A 19,693-nucleotide genomic window follows, 5' to 3' on the forward strand; every position below is an offset into this window, starting at 1 on the left:
TCCACGCAATTCAGGTAAAAGTAGGTGGTCAATTCTTCCTCATCATAAAGTGGAAGATTTAACTTGGGATGCTTCTGCATCTTAATTTTTGTCATAAACTCATAGAATTGGAAGGGACCCCAAGGATCATGTAGTCCAGCTGCCTGAAATACAGGAATTTTGAGACTTCTGTTTCCGCAACTTCAGATTTGATTGGTTTCCCCCCTCTTCCTGTAGCTTTTTTTTTAACACTCAACTTCTCTTTAGTTTAGGAAGTACGAACAGGCTTGGCCGGTCAGTCTGTGAGCCCTACCTTAACTAGTTTGCAGTGAGGACACAAAAGCAGAGGGATGAGAGGACATAAAAGAGGATTTGAGAAGAATGTAGATTGAACTTCTGTATCGTATCACATAATTTTCTGTAGTGAGTCCATAGGATCTAAATACAGAATGGACTCTATAGAAAAGAATTTTGAGACAAGGAGATAGGATTTTTTCAATGCCCTCTGCAACTCACAATGGATGCATTGGAGCTCCTTTACCATGCTCAGGTTTTCCTTTAGTGATCCTAGTTGTCATTTGCTTGGGTGGTGTCACAAGGCACCAGTAGGAGTATGATGTATGGGGTGTGATGTAGAGATATAACACTGATCGGACATAGAATAAACCTCAGGTTGTTCCTCCCTTCCTTCGTGTTGAAGGTAATGTCTGCTATACTGTGGTTATATGAATGCATAGCAAATCCATTAGAGTAGGGGCATTGAAATACTGGCACTAGAATGTACTAGATACATACTAGAAATACACATTCACTAATATATTTCAATCACACAAGAATGACAAAAAAGGAATTCTTTGGTCCACGTTCCAGTATTTTAAATCTCTATGACTACTTTTTGTCAGATCTTCTCTTGTAGTTGTGGTGTTGAGTGTGTTTTTGTTCTTCCTGAAACTTCATTTCCCTTCCGCAGCTGGGAATTCTCTGGTGGTTGCTGCAGATAGATTTGATAAATGCTGCTAATATCACCTCCTGATCTAACAATGCTCTGACTTTGGTCTGTAGGTCTTGATGAGTAATTGCTGTTGTTCTACTCCAATGACTGAATTAAGTTGCCCCCTTATAAAAGGTTCATACTTCTGTGATTTTAGCCAAGGCAGCTTATACTAGCGTCCCTATGGACAGTGATTCCGCCCCCTGCCTCCCACTTTCAGGGTAGCTGTTTTGCTTTGAGCCTAAGCAAGCAATATTTACACATCTTATTTAACTATTCAGACGGTGTTCTTTCTCCAGCTATTTGAAATGTCAGATTGTTAATTTCAAATGCAAATGTAATCATTGTGTACATTTATATTCTAGGCAAATACTCTGGTAGGCCCATAGCTTGTCCTTGGTTCATAAGAGTAGAAATACTTTCAAGCAGCCCACGTTCCATCCCTAAGATAGTTGTAACTTGTTGGCGTGACAGGTGATGAAGGAAAGACTAGCTGGTGTGACTCCATACAACCAAGAACCATTGGGCTCTTGGCCCATGGGTCTTTAACCTTTATTGTGCAAAGAGCTGCTGTTTTGGTAAACTTCTTCTTTATGGGCAACCATGTTTTCTTACCATTGCAGATAGATTAAAATTCAACTGCTGTGTTTTTCTTTCATGGCCATGATCCAGTGAAGCTGTGTGCATGTATGACAGAGAAATCTTCAAGCAGCCAAGGGCTGTTGTTTCTTTAAGTTTTCCTTGTAGCTGCTAAAGAGACAAGCTGTTTTTTCTGGTTAAAACTGAGAAGTGGATTGCTTCTTCAACATGTTGTGGAAACATCTGTCTGTGCATGTTTTTCTCCTGTTGTCATCATGGTCTTGGAAGCCACCTGTAAGCAGTGCACCAAGGACCACTGGTAATCATGGAACATAAAAGAACAACTACAAGTCCATTGCTCCAGTGGAACCTTAGGTACTCTTTGTAGAGAAGCTCTGCATCTCCTCCTTTAGGTTTTAAAGATGACTCCCACAAGTCAGTCTGTGTTTCCAAATGCACACATGATTTGTCCCATGCAGTACCTCCATCCTTCGGGGGCATTGAGGATACTACACTAACTGCTGTTGCTGTCTGTACAGTAGTTGCAGAGTTATGCCTTGGCACTTGGTGCAACAGGATGCACAATTCCATACACTAATGTGCCATCCCACCATGTCATAGAATTAAGACCACTGACCTTGAAACCTACACTTGTAGGGCTGTATCCAATTAATCCAGCGGTTCTCAACCTGTGGGTCCCCAGATGTTGTTGGACTACAACTCCCATCATCCCTGAGCTCTGGCCTTGCTAGCTAGGGGTGATGGGAGTTGTAGTCCAACAACATCTGGGGACCCACAGGTTGAGAAAGGCTGAATTAATCTATACCAAGAGTAGACCCACTAAAACCAATGAACTTAACTTACTCATAGCTAACTCTTTGTTGATATCTGTGGATCAGCTTTGGATGTGCCTTAGCCTGTCACAGTCCATAGGATTAACATGTATTAGAACAGGGGTCAGCAAGGTTTATCTTGCCTAGGCCGGATTGGTCCCACGGAGATCCCTCTGTGGGCTGGAACGCGTGTGCACCCGTGATTTCCAGCATCTGCGCATGTGCAGACGCGATTTCCGGCGCTGCAGAAGCGAGTCCCCGTGCTGCACTGCACTGGTTTAGCACAGCGCATGAGCGCGCAGCTCAGTTCAGGGGCTGGTGAAATTACCTCCGCGGGCTGCTTCCGGCCCATGGGCCTTAGGTTGCTGACCCCTGTATTAGAATGTGTGTACCCTGCTTCCTGTTTCCTGCATCACATGGGAGCTACATCACTAAGTTTGCAATGCATGTGCTTAAGTTGTCCCAGTGCCGCCGCCTCCTTATTACGCTTGAAAGGGCTGTTTCTCAAGAATGGCGTTACGAAGAGTAAACTAAACAGAACAATATATTGATTTTCACCTGCAAGCCATTTGCGATTTCTGCGAGGAAAATATTGTACAGTCCAGGGCCAAGTGGTGTGTGATGTATGAACTCATATTCCTGTGCTCAAAATTGCTATTTGTGGTGAGATAAAGCAGCTCCCCACCCCCACCCCCCGTTGCAACATAACACATAGCTGGCTTTTAAAAATGGTTTTACGGTACCTGTACATTAATAATGGCAGCCTAATGCTCTGGTTGCAAGGATTCAAGGGGCGGAACAGGAAGGCACCAGCCCTCCCATATTGCCCCCTCCCCCCCAAAAAAGGTTATTCAAAGGGATACTCCTTCTGAATGAGGAGTGTTTTTTTTTAATAACAATTTTTTATTGGTTTTTCATTTTAAAACAAACAAAACAAACAAACACATACAAACACGTATATTTTCATATCCTCCTTTTCATAAACCTTCTTTCATGGACTTCCCCATACCTCCCCCTCTCTGCATCCTTATTTTACAGTTTTTCAGCAACCCCTTAGCCCCATTATACTTTGTAGCTTATTTTTTCTCAGTTTCATCTTAATTTATCAGACAGTTTCAGCTGCAATTCTGCATCTTCCTTCCCCTTGACATTTTAACACTTAGCAATTTTACAACTGTTCTTAAGATAAACTTTAAATTTCTTCCAATCTTCCTCCACCGTCTCTTTCTCTTGGTCCCGGATTCTGCCGGTCATTTCTGCCAATCCCATGAAGTCGATCACTTTCGTCTGCCATTCTTCCAGTGTGGGTAATTCTTGCGTCTTCCAATACTCTGAATGAGGAGTTACCCTATAGCCATCACAGCTGATAGCCATTGAGAGATTTGTTCTCTGCAAACTTGTCTAATCCCCTTTTGAAATTATCTAAGCCAGTGGTCGTCGTCACCGAAACTTGTGGCAGTGAATTCCATAAATGAATTAAGCATTGTGCAAGGAAGTCTTTCTTTTCTTTCTTTTCTTTTTTTCCTACTGCCAATCAATTCCTCGGGGTGGCTCATTTCTCAAATCTCATGAGTGGGAGGAAAAGGTAACTTTCCCCACACTGTGCATAAGTTTCTTTTCTTATATATAAACCTCTGTCGTGAGCGATAGAGAAAAAGATCAACCAAATTTTTAAACACATAACCAGCTAAATAATTTATAGTTCTTAGTGTTTGGAGGGGCGAGACCTCCCCCCCAAAGAACTAAGTGCACACTTGTCTTGAACACAGTTGGTCTTGTTTGTAAGTAGACATGCATAGGGTTGTGCTGTTAGTTGTCTTTTTCCCCCTGAGTTAAAGCACTCAAAATAATTCAGCCTTCCCTCATAAATAATATGCTTCAACACAGTGAATATAAAAAAACACAAAAATACATAACACGGCAAGAAACAATAAACACACAAACACACAAACAGTTTAAAAGGCCATGTTGTTGTTTAGTTGTTTAGTCGTGTCTGACTCTTTGTGACCCCATGGACCAGAGCATGCCGGGCTCTCCTGTCTTCCACTGCCTCCTGCAAACTCAAGTTGGTAGCTCAAACTCAAGTTGGCAGCTTCGAGAACATAGATTGTTTAATTAGCCAAAGACCTGAGAGATATGTAATGAAGGCACTAGACGAACCTCCCTGGGAAGAGCATTCTGCAAGTGGGGAGCCACTGCAGAAAAGGCCCGTTCTCATGTTACCACCGCCCGGACCTCTCACAGAGATGACCTACAAAGAAAGGCCTAGGATGATGGTGGCAGGGTCCGAGCCAATTCATATGGGCAGAAGCAGTCCTTGAGTTCTAAAGTACAGATGACTCCTGGCTTACTGAGAACAGGCAAGAAGGAGTACACGCAGTACTTCAAATATGACAGCGGCGTAAATTTCATACAGCCTCACGATGCTGTTCATTTTATGTTTGATCCCTTTCCTAACAATCCGAGACATGACATTTTAATTTGTCACCGCCGCCACACACTTGGCTGGCATTTGGAGAGGGGTGTGTGGCTGAGCAGGAAGAGCAGCTGAATGAGGGTCCTAAGAGCCAGACAGATAGACTTTGGCCTCTGGGCCTGAGCTTTCCTCTCTCTGTACTAGAACTGCCCAAAATAATAACAGTAAGAATGCCTATCGTGTCCCTCCAGCAGCTGGCGCTTGGGTTTTGTAAGCAGCATTGCAGCTGTAAGGATGTCCCCGCTCCTTAAAGAGTTGGGAGAGGCTACAGGAGGCTGCCAGCACAATTGTGTTCCTGTTATCTGTCATCTGTGTCACAACAATATCAATAGCTCCTCTGCAATACACAGCACATAACTAAGCAAGCAACCACCCACAGTACATAAAAATGTCAGAAATGTCTGCGGCTGTTACTGGGGAAAGAGCTGGGAGCTAAGTGTCTGAACCACCGTTAACCCTTATATAGGCCCTGGCCTTTCTGTCAGATCCTGAATATTGTCATAACAAAGCAAACTGGATGTACACACTGTAGATATTTTGAATTCATCTAGGAAGACAATGCAGCTATTTAGCTCCCCCCAGCCTCTGGAATTCTCAATGAGTATTCTTTACCATTGTGTTCTATGAAGCATTGTTTGCTTATTCTGTCTTTTGCATTTTTATATTTTACAAGCAGCCCTCCTTTCTCAAAATGTTCTTTTGTCTTGGCTTCTTAGATAAAAAAAATTCTCACAGAAATGCTTCAAAACCGTCAGTTTGTAAACATACATTAAGCCATGTCTGCTCAGGAGTTCCAAAGAATTTAATGGGGTTTACTCCCAGGTAAGTGGGCTTAGGACTGCGGCCTAGTGTGTTTTTCCCCTCCATCATAATTGTATTGAAAGGCAGTTTTGCACCATACTTCCATGAGGCTGTAGTCCTATACCCACTTGTCTCATTGAACCCAGCGAACTTACATCTGAGTAGACACAAACAGGATTTCACTCTTCATTTCTATTAACAAAAGATGCATTGAATGTAGTAACAAACAACTGCTAATAGATGCTATTGATTAGTCGTATTATATATGTAAACACCATGTTGGCACTTCACCAGTTCCATAGATGAACTGAATATTATGGGACAAAATCCAGTGTTCTGTTGAAATGCACCCATTGGGGTTGTGCAGTGCTCACAAACTGTTGGACAAAAACAAGGCAGTATCTGCAGGGCTTTTGAGTAGCACCTGCTCATCTACTGTACTATGGTTGAATGAATCACAAATCAACACTTGCAGAATGAGTATCATATGCAAAGAAAGGGCTGTGAAATCAGAGGACTTGATGCAGTTCTAAGACTTCTGGCTACTGTTGTTTCTGCTACTCTGATGGGACTGCATGCTCTCTCTGTCTCCAGCGCCTCGCCTCTCCTTAGAGTCTCCCTGCACTGCCAGCCTTAACTACAGTTTTGTACTACAGTGGTACCTCGGGTTACGAACTTAATTAATTCCAGAGGTCCATTCTTAACCCCAAACCGTTCTTTCACTAATGGGGCCTCCCGCTGCCAACACAATGCCAGCGTACAATTTCCATTCTCATCCTGGGGCAAAGTTCTCAATCCGAGGTACTACTTCCAGGTTAGCGGAGTTTGTAACCCAAAGTGTTGATAACCCAAAGTGTTTACCACTGTACAGCTGCAAAGTGTTGATAACCCAAAGGTACCACGGTACAGCTGCACTAACATTAACCATGGTTAAATCTAATGAGGGAAACTTGTTTCAAACCTTAGTTAAGTGGAAACACTGATTAAGGTTGTTGGGAGAAATTTGAGCTGGAGTGAAGAGGAAGAGTCCAGTCCCCACAGCTCACCCCAACTTTTATAATGGTCGGGTTTGCACATCACACTAAGTCCAAACGTGGACATTATTTATTTCACACAATTTATATATTGCTCGATTGTAAGAAAGAAAGAAAGGAAGGAAGGAAGGATGGATGGATGGATGGAAGGAAGGAAGGAAGGAAGGAAGGAAGGAAGGAAGGAAGGAAGGAAGGAAGAAAGAAAGAAAGAAAGAAAGAAAGAAAGAAAGAAAGAAAGAAAGAAAGAAAGAAACCCTCAAAGCAGTCTACAAAAGGAATAAAATAAAATTATCAGCTTTTTAGAACATTCACGTAATCATTAAAATCAGCGATGAGCTGAAAAGAGAGTAAACATTCTACATATCTGAGCAGGCTTGCCTAAACAAAATTGTGCCAGAGAGTTGTAGTGGATTTACTATTGGGGCCGCTTTGCGCCTCCCCAGTCATTTTGCTGCTGTGCCACCCTAAGGCATGGCATGGCTGAGCTATTTCCAGAGTAACCAAGAGCTGTAAACTAAAAACAAACCTTGGTATCGGCTTGGGGCTAGTCTGGGGAGAACTAAGCCTCGGCCCTCCAGATGTTTTTGGTCTACAACTCCCATGATGCCTAGCTAGCAGGACCAGTGGCCAGGGATGCTGGGAATTGTAGTCACAAAACATCTGGAGGGCTGAGGTTGAGGAAGCCTGAACTAAGCCATGAACCCAGGTTCAAACAACACACGAAACCATGTGTTGGGAGGAGTAAAGCAGTTACAATCTCCTCCTCAGGAGCTTGAAGCTCGTGTCTCTGGGCTAATCCATAAGCTGGTGCATATAAACCAGACCATTGTGTGATCATCTTCTAGACTGATTTGTTTTATTCCAAAGTCCCATGATCAAAGTCCACGTGGCCTTTATGGCGCCTCAGGGATTAGACAACACTTAAAATGCTTTTGGATGTAGATTGCTTGCCTTAAAATTCTCATAATTTGCACACATTTGCAATAAGGTTTTTTTTTTAATATAAAGCATCTTAAACCATTTCTCTGTTTTTTTCCTCCTTGGCATGAGCTATGCAAGAAAGGAAGGAGTGGCATTTCATGCTCCTGTGGGCGCATATTCGTACACCGACAAAAATCCGCCTCAATAGGTGGTTGGTGGCGCTGCAGAGATTGTAGACAAAATGGGTGGGCCACAGGGAGGGTAGCTAATCAGTTGTGCAGGTGGTTCAGGTATCTGCTTTTCACACAGATAATTAATGTGTACAAGTAGCTGCTAATTGCACATTTCAGGAATGATTTATGACAGAGCGGAGGGGAAAGAAGAACACAATCTAATTTCATTCGGAACCTCTGCCATTCATACAATGGTATCAGCACAGCTGTGAGTTGGGACATGATTAATGAACAGGGAGTAAACACACAGGCTCTATAAGGAGAGCTATTTTTGATGGCATGCTTGTCAAAACCGAAAGTGGCATTTACAGCAATGGATCGGTAGCACTATAGGTTCATTTGCACATCGGACTTGATGCTGGTCTTGGTTCTCGGACAAAGATTATTATTTTTTTATACCCATCAGGATAGCTCCTGTTTTGAAATATAGACTACTAGTATTGTTCTTTTATGAAGAGGGTGTTTGTTTTTTGGCTTCGGAGCACAATGTTAAGCTACAATCTGCAGGGGGGAAAACTTTGTCCAGGGGGTTCATATGCTTCTCTTGGTACATTAAAGCTGGCTTAATATCTGTCTCTAGTATTGTGTTTTCACTGCTGCCGCCTAGGAACACAACTCTATAAATAATCATGTGTTGTATCAAGTGATACATAAATAATATTGTGACTGCCTCAGAATAGCTGAATAGGAATATTGCTCGCTTTTGTGGTCAAATGGGGCTGTTCTGCATAGCCTTGTGGTTTGGTTTTATTTTGCAGGTAAATTTTAAGATGACAGTTTGGGTTCTTGTTTTTATGTTTTTATCATAACTTATTTTCCAGGTAGAAGAGTACAGCAGCTAATATTACCACCATATGAGCATATTTTGTTGAGTGATTAGCATCTTAATTTGCTATATATTAATATTCTGAACAGCTAATTAGTTTTACCTCCGACAAAGTAAAACTAGTGCTTCTTTAACAATTCTGAGCTAATTCCCACATGGTGGGCCCCTAGTATAGAAGCAAAGTTGAGCACTTTCTGAGCATTCATAAGAAATTCATATTGTGTGTTTTTAGGGCTCATTGCTAAAAGTGTTTCTTTTTCCCAGAATAATAATAAATAATAATAATAGTAATAATAATAATAATGGACCTGTTCACAATACTTTTAATCCAGCATCATATTTTCCTTTCTTCATTTATTTTGTTTTGAAATTTACGTTTTTCATGACAATTCCCCAAATCAGTGTACAATAAAATAATAAAATCACAAAACAGCATTATAAAGCAAAACATTAACAATAGCGTGAAACCTATCGCAGTGTACGTATTGCAGCTTAAAATGTACTCAACAATTACCTTTTTTGAAGAAAACAAGGGTTTATTTGTTTTAATTCTGGTTTCTTTTTTCCCCCATTAGCTTTTGGAATTTGACAAAGAGCTGTCAGTCTTTAAAGACAAATTATATGAACTGGACATTTCGTTTCCTCCCAGGTAAGATATGTATGCAAGTGGTTTATTTAATTAACATCCTAACTCTAAGCACACTTTGGAAATCTGGTAAGTGAGAACTAGAATGCCATTCATTGTAAAGTTTGTGTTGTTGGGAATGCAAAAGAAACTGTATCCAGTCCTGTAGTTTCAGTTTTCTCTGGATTAAGGCCAGAATGTTTTCTATGGATACTGTTAATCATCTAGAAGTCTTATAGTTCTCCTTTCTTTAAATTTGCTTACCAGCATGGATTTTCTCATGTTTATGTTCAACTGTTCTAGAACTACAGGTATGTGATTTCCCCCTGAAATAAAGGTTTCTATTATGATACCTGCCTAAAGGGGGCAAAAATAACCTATATTGCACCAATCTTGAAGAGTGAACTGTGGAACTCTTGCAATGAAGTGAAAGCGTTTGGTGTAATTCCTCTTGCCTAATGAGAATTCAGAGCCAATTGCACATTAACAGAAGTTTTAATGTTAGTATTATAATTTTACTTCAGCTTTAGTTTAAGTAGTAATAGACTGGTAGTTCTTTAAGATTATAAAAGTAACAATGTACCCTTAAACACCTTGTGTTGAATAGATCTCTGCCTATCAACATCCCCCCTTCTTCCAAATTTTTCCTAACTTCCAAATAGAAGAGATTTTATCTGTAACTTGTTTTTGGAGAACATCTAACTCAATTTCCATATAATAGATATTTTTGCAAGAGAACTTAGGCAATCCATTATTTGTATGAATGACAGGCTTATATTTTTAAGTGTTTTCTGTTATACGGTTGTTGTTGTTGTTGTTGTTTAAAAAATGATGTTCATTGTGGAGTAGTCAAAAACATAGGATGCATGTGCTGGTGCACACAAGAAACCATCTCTAAAAGCGTTAAGAGTGGTTATAATCATTAGCCAGCTAAGGGAACCAACAAAAAGAAAGATATCGAATTATGCTGATGAATTGTTATTAATAGCTCAAAGCATTTCAGCCCAAATGTGTTCTTTCGGGGCCTTTGTATAAGAGATAGAAGATGTGTGCCAAAGAGCATTAGCTCTTGTTTTTATATTTAGGTGTATACTATCTACATCAAAGAGAACTTTGCTTTTCCTAAAGAACAGGTTTGTTATTTCTTAAGTTAGCATGGCCTAACTTCCAGTAGTGAAAATGTGCACTTTAATAAATTTCACAAGGCTGTTTTCCATTTCGATAAGCTCAGTATTCATAGACCCTCAGAGAAGTAGATTTAATACACGAGGGACAGCTTTAGGGGTATGCAACCCTTATACTTTTCACACTCATGATATGAGAAAGGCCTCTTCACTGGGCTTCTGCCCTCCACACACTGGAACTCCTGCCAGACTCTCTCACACAAAGCATAAAATGAAGTTGGAAGAAAGCAGGTACATGTTTTATCTCAAGAGACAAAAACAGATACCTGCTGTTTAGAAATACCGACTGAGGGATTTGCACCTTATTTTGTTTTGTTTAAAGCTTCCCAATAGGAGAAGCTAAAAAAAGGTAAAGGACCCCTGGACAGTGAAGTCCAGTCAGACTTGACTGTGGGGTGCGGCACTCATCTCGCTTCAGGCCGAGGGAGCTGGCATTTGTCTACAGACAGCTTTCCGGGTCATGTGACCAGCATGACTAAACTTCTTCTGGTGCAACGGGACACGGTGACAAGTGCCAGAGCACACAGAAAACCATTTCCCTTCCCGCCACAGCGGTACCTATTTATCTACTCATGTTGGTATGCTTTCGAACTGCTAGATTGGCAGAAGCGGGGACAGAGCAACAGGAGCTCACTCCACACCAGGGATTTGAACTGCCAACCTTCCGATCGGCAAGCCCAAGAGGCTCAGTGCTTTAGACCATAGCGCCACCCGTTCCCTTGCAAATAGGAGAAGACTCACTCATCAGATGCAAACTCCACTCCAGAGTTTGGGGGAGTTGAGAGGAAAAGTTGCATTAATCCTTTTTCTAAACAACAAGAAATAAAAGCAGAAACATAGAAATGGTAAATAGGTGGGAGGGTATGGGATGGTGTTTTGATGAGGACCACATTGAATGGACACTGCAAAAAGCTTGGGTGCATAGTTCAGAATATTCCATCATGTAGAAGCATCTTTGTCACCATAAGCTTTTTGGGAATTGAAGGCATGAGTGTGCCTTCACATTATGGGATGAGAGGGCTCTGTCCAAACTATATAAAAAGGAATAAATCATGAACAGGGGACAGTCCGTAAAACAGTGATTACATAACAAACTGTAGCGAGAGAATCAAGTGTGCCAAGTATATTTTGGGATGCAGAGGAAGGCGAGTGCCCTGTAAGTTCATGGAAGAGCCACCATGTTCTAAGGCAGGGGTCAGCAACCTTTTTCAGACCTTGTCGGGGGCCGGACTATATTTTTGGGGGGGAAATGAATGAATTCCTGTGCCCCACAAATAACCCAGAGATGCATTTTAAATAAAAAGACACCTTCTACTCATGTAAAAACACCCACAAATAACCCAGAGATGCAGTTTAAATAAAAGGACACATTCTACTTGTGTAAAAACACGCTGATTTCCGGACCGTCCTCAGGCCAGATTGAGAAGGCGATTGGGCCACATCCGACCCCCGAGCCTTAGGTTGCCTACCCCGTTCTAAGGGCTTTCCTTTACCAGGCAGAATGAAGAAATGTGACTGAAATGCGTTTCTTAAGTAAGGCAAATATGCACAATGGATTAAGACTGCAGTTGTCATGAGTCCTGAGACGTCGCCAGGCTCAGGCATAGAGTGCCAGACTGATATGGACAAGGAAGAGGAACTGGAGGATGGCATGAGGTGGGTTAAGTCAGGGGAACAGAGACTGAAAGATGTCAGTAATTCCCTCCCCCAAGATACAGCTGCTCTGAATGAGGAAGCTCTCATCCTTCCTCTCAGATAAGAGCCTCTGTTGTGGTGGTCTGAGCAGGAATCGCGACAGCAATCTTAACCCCACTTACCTGGAAATTCGACCCATCAAATTCAATGGGCTTCAAAGCAATGAGTATTTTGGTTCCTTGTCAGTCTGTGTCCTTTTGCCAGCTAAGTAAATGAAATACTAAACTGAAAAGAGAATGTGTCAATGACTGAGTTGCTTCTTAACACATTGTAATCGCCTCCGTTGGCCATTAAAGATGGATAAAGTATGGTTTCAGCAGCAAACGGGTTTGCCTTTCTAATTATGGAAGGGGCATTATTTATTTGAAACATTTGTAAGGCACTTCTAAATACGCTCAAAGCAGCTGACAAAATGATCACAGGTATATAAACCAACAGAGCCAAAGAGGTGAATGCTTGGAGAATTCTCAGTCACCCTATCCAGAAATAGTAGCGCTCTTAAATTTCTTTGCGGCGGAAAATGTACCCTGAAGAAAGTTGCATTCTCCCTGACTTGCGTTTTGGTTTCAAGAATGCGATACAAGCTGTAAATTCATATCACTTACCCTCAAGAAGTCATCCGTCAGGGCAGGCGTGACAGCTTTGAACACTGCACACCCTCGTGATGAATTTGGCTTTCCCGTGTTAGTGGTGGTCCTGGAGCCAGAGAGCCATGACACTGCTGTGATGAAGTGCCAGTGGTCTGACAAGAAGAGTCAAGATGACTTGTTTAGGTACAGGAGGCAGTAAATACGCTGGGACCTGAATAAAAAAAGACGATGGCGCGCCTAGACTTTTGGCAAGCAATGGGAGAGGGAAGGAGAGTAGTGTTTTGAGAGGGTTTGGGGTGTTTCCCCTTCCCCCAAAACTAATTCATAAAAAACCAACTCGCAATCTTTTGAGGTGATCCATTCATTTTCTTGGTTTGGGAGCTGCCGTTTAGGATTCAAGTTTTATACGTTGTTTAAGGCAATTTAAAGAAGATCTTTTTACTATTATCTTTCAGATTCAATAAGCACAATGGAAGCACTTTTTAAACCTGGTGGTTTTGATAGCAGCTTTAGCACATGCTTAGCTTTCCCCCAGCAAAGCCAACAGGGTTTTGAGGCTACAGTCCTCTAGACACTTCACTCAGAGTAAGTCCCATTGAGCACAATAGGGCTTACTTTTGAGTAGACATGTATACGATTGCAATGAAAATTTGGCTCGATTGCTGCATATGCAGCATTTCAAGGTTTAAAATATGCTGGACTATATATATATTGTTAGAACTTCCCCAGGGGCACTTTGAAGGCCAAAAGGTGGTGCGCAAATAATTTTTTATAAAACATGTATATTATTTCCCAAAACTAGCAGAATGACCAACACCACAAAAATCAGGGCAGAGAGGGAGTCTGTGTTTTCCAGGTACTAATATAGGAGCTCATGATATGGGTCTGCACAGAGCAACGGCAGAGTTAATCTGTTTTCCTATTTCTGCTTAGAATCTTCACTATGCTTACAAGAAAAAATTCTGTACTCTTGCTCTGATTTTGAAAATAGCTGCCACTCCCTGTAAATCCCCCGAAAACAGTGTCCATAACTACAGTATATATGTTGTGCTTCCCAGTAGTAATATTAATTATTATATATTTGTACTGGTTTGTTTCTCCTGTGAATCCTAAAGTGATGATTTTGTTATACTGTGCTTTCTTTCTTGTTCTGTTGATTGCTGAAATAGTTACTGACATCTTTAACCCTTCTTAGCAATGAAAAAACTTTAGTCAAGAATCGCTATCTAACAGAGAGCAAAAATGAAGTACGTTTCTAGATGTCTGTTCTTACTGAACATGGCATTTGAATACTAGGATTTGTTTGGGGCAGGGGTGGAATTGCAGGTCCCTGGGCCTGCATGTAAGAAATACATTTTTTAAAGTTTTCTTCTGTTTCTAGCTCTCAGGAGGAAAAAGGGGTTGTGTTGTTGTTGTTGTTGTTGTTGTTGTTGTTGTTCCTGGAGAATTTAAAAGTGAAGCACATTATAAACTGTATTGTAATCAATGACCATCAAAAGCTCTTAACTTTGGGCTTTATCCATTCTTACAGCTGTGGTCCAAATTCCGGAGATGTTGTACAAAGTGCTCACTCTTTTTAGGTTTGGGAAACATAATTTGAAAAAAAAAAGTTATAGCTTCATTGGGGGGAAAACCACAACAAAAAGTCAGTTCTTGTCTTTTAATTTTTAGTTATAATTGAAACCATGCTATTTAGGCTAACAACAATGTTCATCTTTTTTCGCTTTTTTTTTTTACTTTCTAACAGTAATTTGGAAATTATATGTGATTTGTACCTGTCTCATCAACAGTTCTTAAGGCAATACTTCATGGTCATTAATACACAATCAAGTAATTAAATTAACAAATGAAGTAAGCCCTGTGCTAGTGGCCGTTAACTTTTGCATCAGGAAAACCATCAAAATTGTATCTGAACTTTCCAGCATGTTGCTGTTTGATTGCAAGAAGACTCTTCAACTGCTTGGTGCTATGTGAAGAAGAAGAAGAATTTGGATTTGATATCCCGCCTTTCACTCCCTTTAAGGAGTCTCAAAGCGGCTAACATTCTCCTTTCCCTTCCTCCCCCACAACAAACACTCTGTGAGGTGAGTGGGGCTGAGAGACTTCAGAGAAGTATGACTGGCCCAAGGTCACCCAGCAGCTGCATGTGGAGGAGTGGAGACACGAACCCGGTTCTCCAGATTACGAGACTACCGCTCTTAACCACTACACCACACTGGCTCTCTTGTGGATCAAGATTAGCATCTACCTAAGGATTCTTCACATCCAGCCCAGATGTTATTCTTCTCCTGGATCATTTGAACCTTGGTTTTCACTCCCAAAATTGGAGCACAAGTTGAGAAATGTTTCTCAAATGAAATTGCATCTTTCTTAAAGGTTGCCAATGCACTTAAATAAGATATAGAATGAAAGATAAAGCCATCGTTGTTAAGGCATATGTATGTTCTAATCAATTCTGTTATATTTAATTTGATTTATGTACATTCAAAATTGAAGTTCAGGGTCACTTGTGGAAATTGCCCTCATTTGAGGATCCAACAAGAGGATTTACAACCCCCAAAGCGCTAGCCTTTCCTTTCATGTCGTACATGAATTTGCCATCTTTCTGGCAAGTCCTTCCACGGTTACACATTATTTTGAGACTTCGCTTGGATCTCTAGACTCTGCTTCTTCATTTTTTGTTCAGTTTTTTTAATGGAAACTTTTCAACATATAATACAATAAGAGCCAAACAAATATAAATAAACATATAAAAAGGAGAAAACAACACAAGCACACTAAAGAAAGACAACAGAGAGGAAAAGTGGAAGAAAGACTCTATCGGAGGTGCGTCTTAACCCTTGTGCCACACAAAAGTTGGTGCACCCTCCCAGCTCTCACCTGGTAGATTCTACTTCTTCATAAAGAAATGAGAGACTACATAGCAAGGCAAACAGAACTGAACAGACCTCCTAGTGCTGCACCTGCTCTCAAGGACAATGGTTTTAAATGGTTTCTGCAGAGAGGACTCCTGGTCACATTCTCAGACAGAACTGAGTTGAGAAGGGCACACAGGAGATGTCTATTGGGCATCTATTGATTAACCCACATGAACTGAGAGTGAAGCTTAGCATGCCCCCAGTATTCTCCCATGGCCATATTTTCACTGTTATCTTAATGGTGAAAAGATGTGATGCTAATTACTGGATGTTGTCTACTGGAGCCATGTGTATGTTTCTGACCTTCAAGAGGTACTTAACCACCTGTGTGGATGATATTTTCTCTTTTTCAATGGCCTGCTTCACACATAACACTAACTATGCTATGGTTTTCTTAACTCATGATTTTATTAACAAAGCAAATGTTAACCGCGATTGGTCCCACAGACAATCAACCAAGGTTTTTCCAAGATTTGGCATGTTTTCTAGTTACTCATGACTTTATAGCTTGGTAAACATCTTGGTTGAGGTGGGCAGCCATGGTTAAGGGTGAGTTCTGGGTTTGCACGTAACACTATAATCAAAGCAAAGCAAGTGTCATAAACCAATGGCAGGCCATGGTTTAAGATCATGGTTTGTTGGCAGTAAACAAACTATAGTTAAGCTGCTGGGCAGTTAAGCCATGGTTTAAAAAACCATAGCTTAATAAACCATGGCTTAGCAGTATATGCAAACCAAGCCACTAAGAGTTGGCATTAACTGACAGAGAGGATGGATGTGTTTATTAGCCAAGTCCTGTCTCTGCCCCAATTGAACGCCTGCCGGCACAAGGACCAGTACAGCCCACTTCTGATTTATTGGTGAGCACTGACACCTGAAAAGTCATCCCTTTGGTGAACCTCGGGGTTGGGGTTGGGGGAGGGGGGTCTTTTATATAGCAAATGGTGAGGCCTGTTCATTTTAAACACACTCTTGTTTTCTGCTGTACTAGCGGCGAGAAACTGACTCTAATTCTTTTGAGCGCTGTAGGTTCTGTCAGTCACCTGACACCCTGACATTAAACAAACAGCAAGCTCAGGGTAAGCTGAAAATAGGTCTTTGGTAGACTGTAATCACTATGGAAAGGTGGTAGGTGTGAAAAACGAAATAAGGACATTGTGGTTCGCCATGATACAGGTGGGCAATTGTTAACTTTATCACCTCTCTCTATTAATTATTATAATTATTCTTGTAGCTGTTGTGTGGCAGAGATAGGAGCTGACTTGCCAGGGGTTCACACCCAGCTACAAGGTTTGCTTTCAGATAAGTGTGCATGCACAGTAATCTCGTGTATTAATCATTCTCTTAAAAGTGACCTGTTCTTGTTTGTCATTGCATTAGGCTGTCATGTAATTTACTGGTTGGACATATGTTCGTGTCTTAGATATCTTCTCTTCTCTTTGTGAATTCCACATAAACCCCTTCCTTCAGCAGACACCCCCACCCAACGCTGGCAATTTCTTTGCTTTGACACATCTAAGCAAGAATGACAGGTCAAATCTCATTCATAGCTGTGGCATTTTTTGTCTGGATTTCTTGGTAGCTTCCTAGCAGAAGTATATTCTGTAGACCTATTCTGTAGAGAGAACTGGCTTATTTTCCTATTGTCCCCTCCTTCCAAAGAATTTGGGCTTTATTCCATCACATTTCTTCTTTTCTCTGCACTGCACTGAGCAGCGTAAAGCAAGGTCATTCTGAAATACAGCAATGTCCTTTTTTTCCTGATTGGGGTGGGGGGGAGATGGACGGACACATTTGCCTTTCTCAGTAGCATTGTTCAGGCATTCATCATGCAGAAGCACTCTTAACCACACCCCCAAGGAAAATCAGGGTTCCAAAATGCACAGAGGCCTCCACAAGTACAGGATGCTTCCTTGCTGTAGACAAGTCATCCTTGAAGATGCAAAGACCAATGGGGAAGAAAGGGCAGATGTAGAGCACTCATGCATGTTCCCCTCTCCTTGCCTGTTTATTTAAGGCCCATTATGAGTGTCTGAATAGGATTGTCGTAACCTGGGTGCTGTATTTAGTCTCCACGTGTTACCAGTGATAGCATGAGGTTATTAAACAACTGCTGTTTTATTTTCTTCTCCTTGGTTTCTCTGTGTGGAAACTTCCCCTGTCAGCACTGCCAGAGTCCAGGTTTTGCAAGAACTCTCTCACTGTAGGAGGAGATCTTACAATAACTCCAGGTGCAATAGTGGAGAGGTTTAAAAAAAATGGCCATGATGAACAGCCAAGGAATGGTTAAGTTGACTTGTAGAGTGGCTCTATCCCTTTTTGCCACAATATGAGATTAGTAAAGTGCTTATTTCCAGCATAAAAGGGTTAAGTAAACCTAATTTTCTGTGTTGGTACGCTTAGAACAGGACTGGAGAATCTGTAGTGCTTTGGATGCTGTGGACTACAACTCCCATCATCCATAGCCAGCGTAGCCAATGGTCAGAGATGATGGGAGTTGTAGGCCAGCAACATTAGTGGACCCAAAGTTGAAGATATTGCCATACTAATTTCTGTTATTCCTGTCTAAGCAGGCTAAATATAGTATAGTTGATATTTATTGTTCCAACCTTTATGGCCATTACAACTAACTAAACATGCCCTAAGAGAATCCAGGAAAGGCATTATTGACATTAACATTCATTGACACAGTCACCCAGGCAATTCACGAGTGTGTGGTGTGGATATGAGCAGATTTCATGTACCAAGAAGAGGGTAAGGACAAGTAACCTGCCATCTTGCAGCAAAAAGGAAGTTCTTAGTCGTCTTTTCCCTAAATGGAAACATTCCATTGCATCCATACTACTAGAAATAGCTAATGCAGCAAGAGGCAATTGTTCAGGCTCATTGCAACATAACAAATGTTTTATACAGGCCTATAAAAACTACTACTGTACTTGGAATAAGTCTACCTTGTTGTTGTTTTTTTGTATGTAACCCTATGTGAAACAATGATTCAGGACCTATTTATCCTCCTTACCCTTTGCTGCCAAATTGCCTGGCTGACACACATATACACACCTCTTTTATTGTGACCTTTGACTCTGATTGTTAGCTTGGTCACCATGGTGGTGTTCTACTATTTGCAAGCGGCAGCTGTTTAACTCATTGTACTTTAACTCTTATGTTTGCAAGCCTTGTTTGCCCTCCTGATTTTGCTCAAATGAAATACACATCGTGGCCAGTTAGCTAACAGGGGATCAGAAATATTAGCACTTTAGCCAGTGCAGATTGGTCAATTTTATTCCAACAGAAGTGTATCTTACAGCTTGACCTGATGCAAAGGATGAGCACATGATGAAGGCTCATTAATTATAGCCATTGCCTAAGAGAGATGTTTCAAATGAACTAAGCTGATTGCATCAACAGACTGGTTTGCTTTGGATTTTTTGCACTTGAGGCTCTGCAGATATAGTAATATTAATTAGTACTTTAATCCGTGGGAAATATTTACTGGGTGTCTAGCTATGAACAGCTAGCTATGATTATTCTTAAATGGCTCTTTTCCACATTTGCCGCACAATCCTATCAAATGACGTATTAACAAGCATCCTGGTTACCTTAAGACAAAATCAGGACCTCGCTTATGAAGAATGCATAGCATTCCATGGCAATCCATGATCCTAGGAAGATTAGAAGGTGACAGTATTACAGAATCCCTTTAGAATCTGCACACAAAAGTCTTCCCTGAAATCTAAAAATACATCTGTTTGGGGGCAAGGGGGTTGCACTAAACTAAAATAGATTATGACTTGGTTGCAGGCCAAGTTAGAAACCTATCGTTTCCTTCTGAAAGTAAGTTATCCACATGTAACTGGCCACAGGATTGTTGACAATAGGTGAAAGTCACCTTCCACTGAACTCAATAGCAAACCATCCCGTGATTTCATTGGAGGTACATTTCCGTCTTGGCCAAACTCCAAAGGTCTCTGATGTGCACAGAGTCCAAAAAGATTCGAAAAAATTGCA

The 19,693-nt window shown here is 41.2% G+C and overlaps 1 protein-coding gene across 4 annotated transcripts in view; it reads left to right on the forward strand.

The window, feature by feature from the left end:
* INPP5A (inositol polyphosphate-5-phosphatase A) overlaps positions 1 to 19,693 on the forward strand; it is a 227,122-nt gene that overhangs the window by 192,208 nt on the left and 15,221 nt on the right. For all 4 annotated transcript variants that reach the window (XM_081912811.1, XM_081912813.1, XM_081912812.1 and 1 more), the window contains one exon: positions 9,249 to 9,322. In XM_081912811.1, the coding sequence (XP_081768937.1) occupies positions 9,249 to 9,322 (74 nt within the window). The remainder of the gene's footprint in view (positions 1 to 9,248; positions 9,323 to 19,693) is intronic.

This window comes from Podarcis melisellensis, assembly GCF_964234715.1.
Source record: "Podarcis melisellensis genome assembly, chromosome: 5".
NCBI lineage: Eukaryota > Metazoa > Chordata > Lepidosauria > Squamata > Lacertidae > Podarcis > Podarcis melisellensis.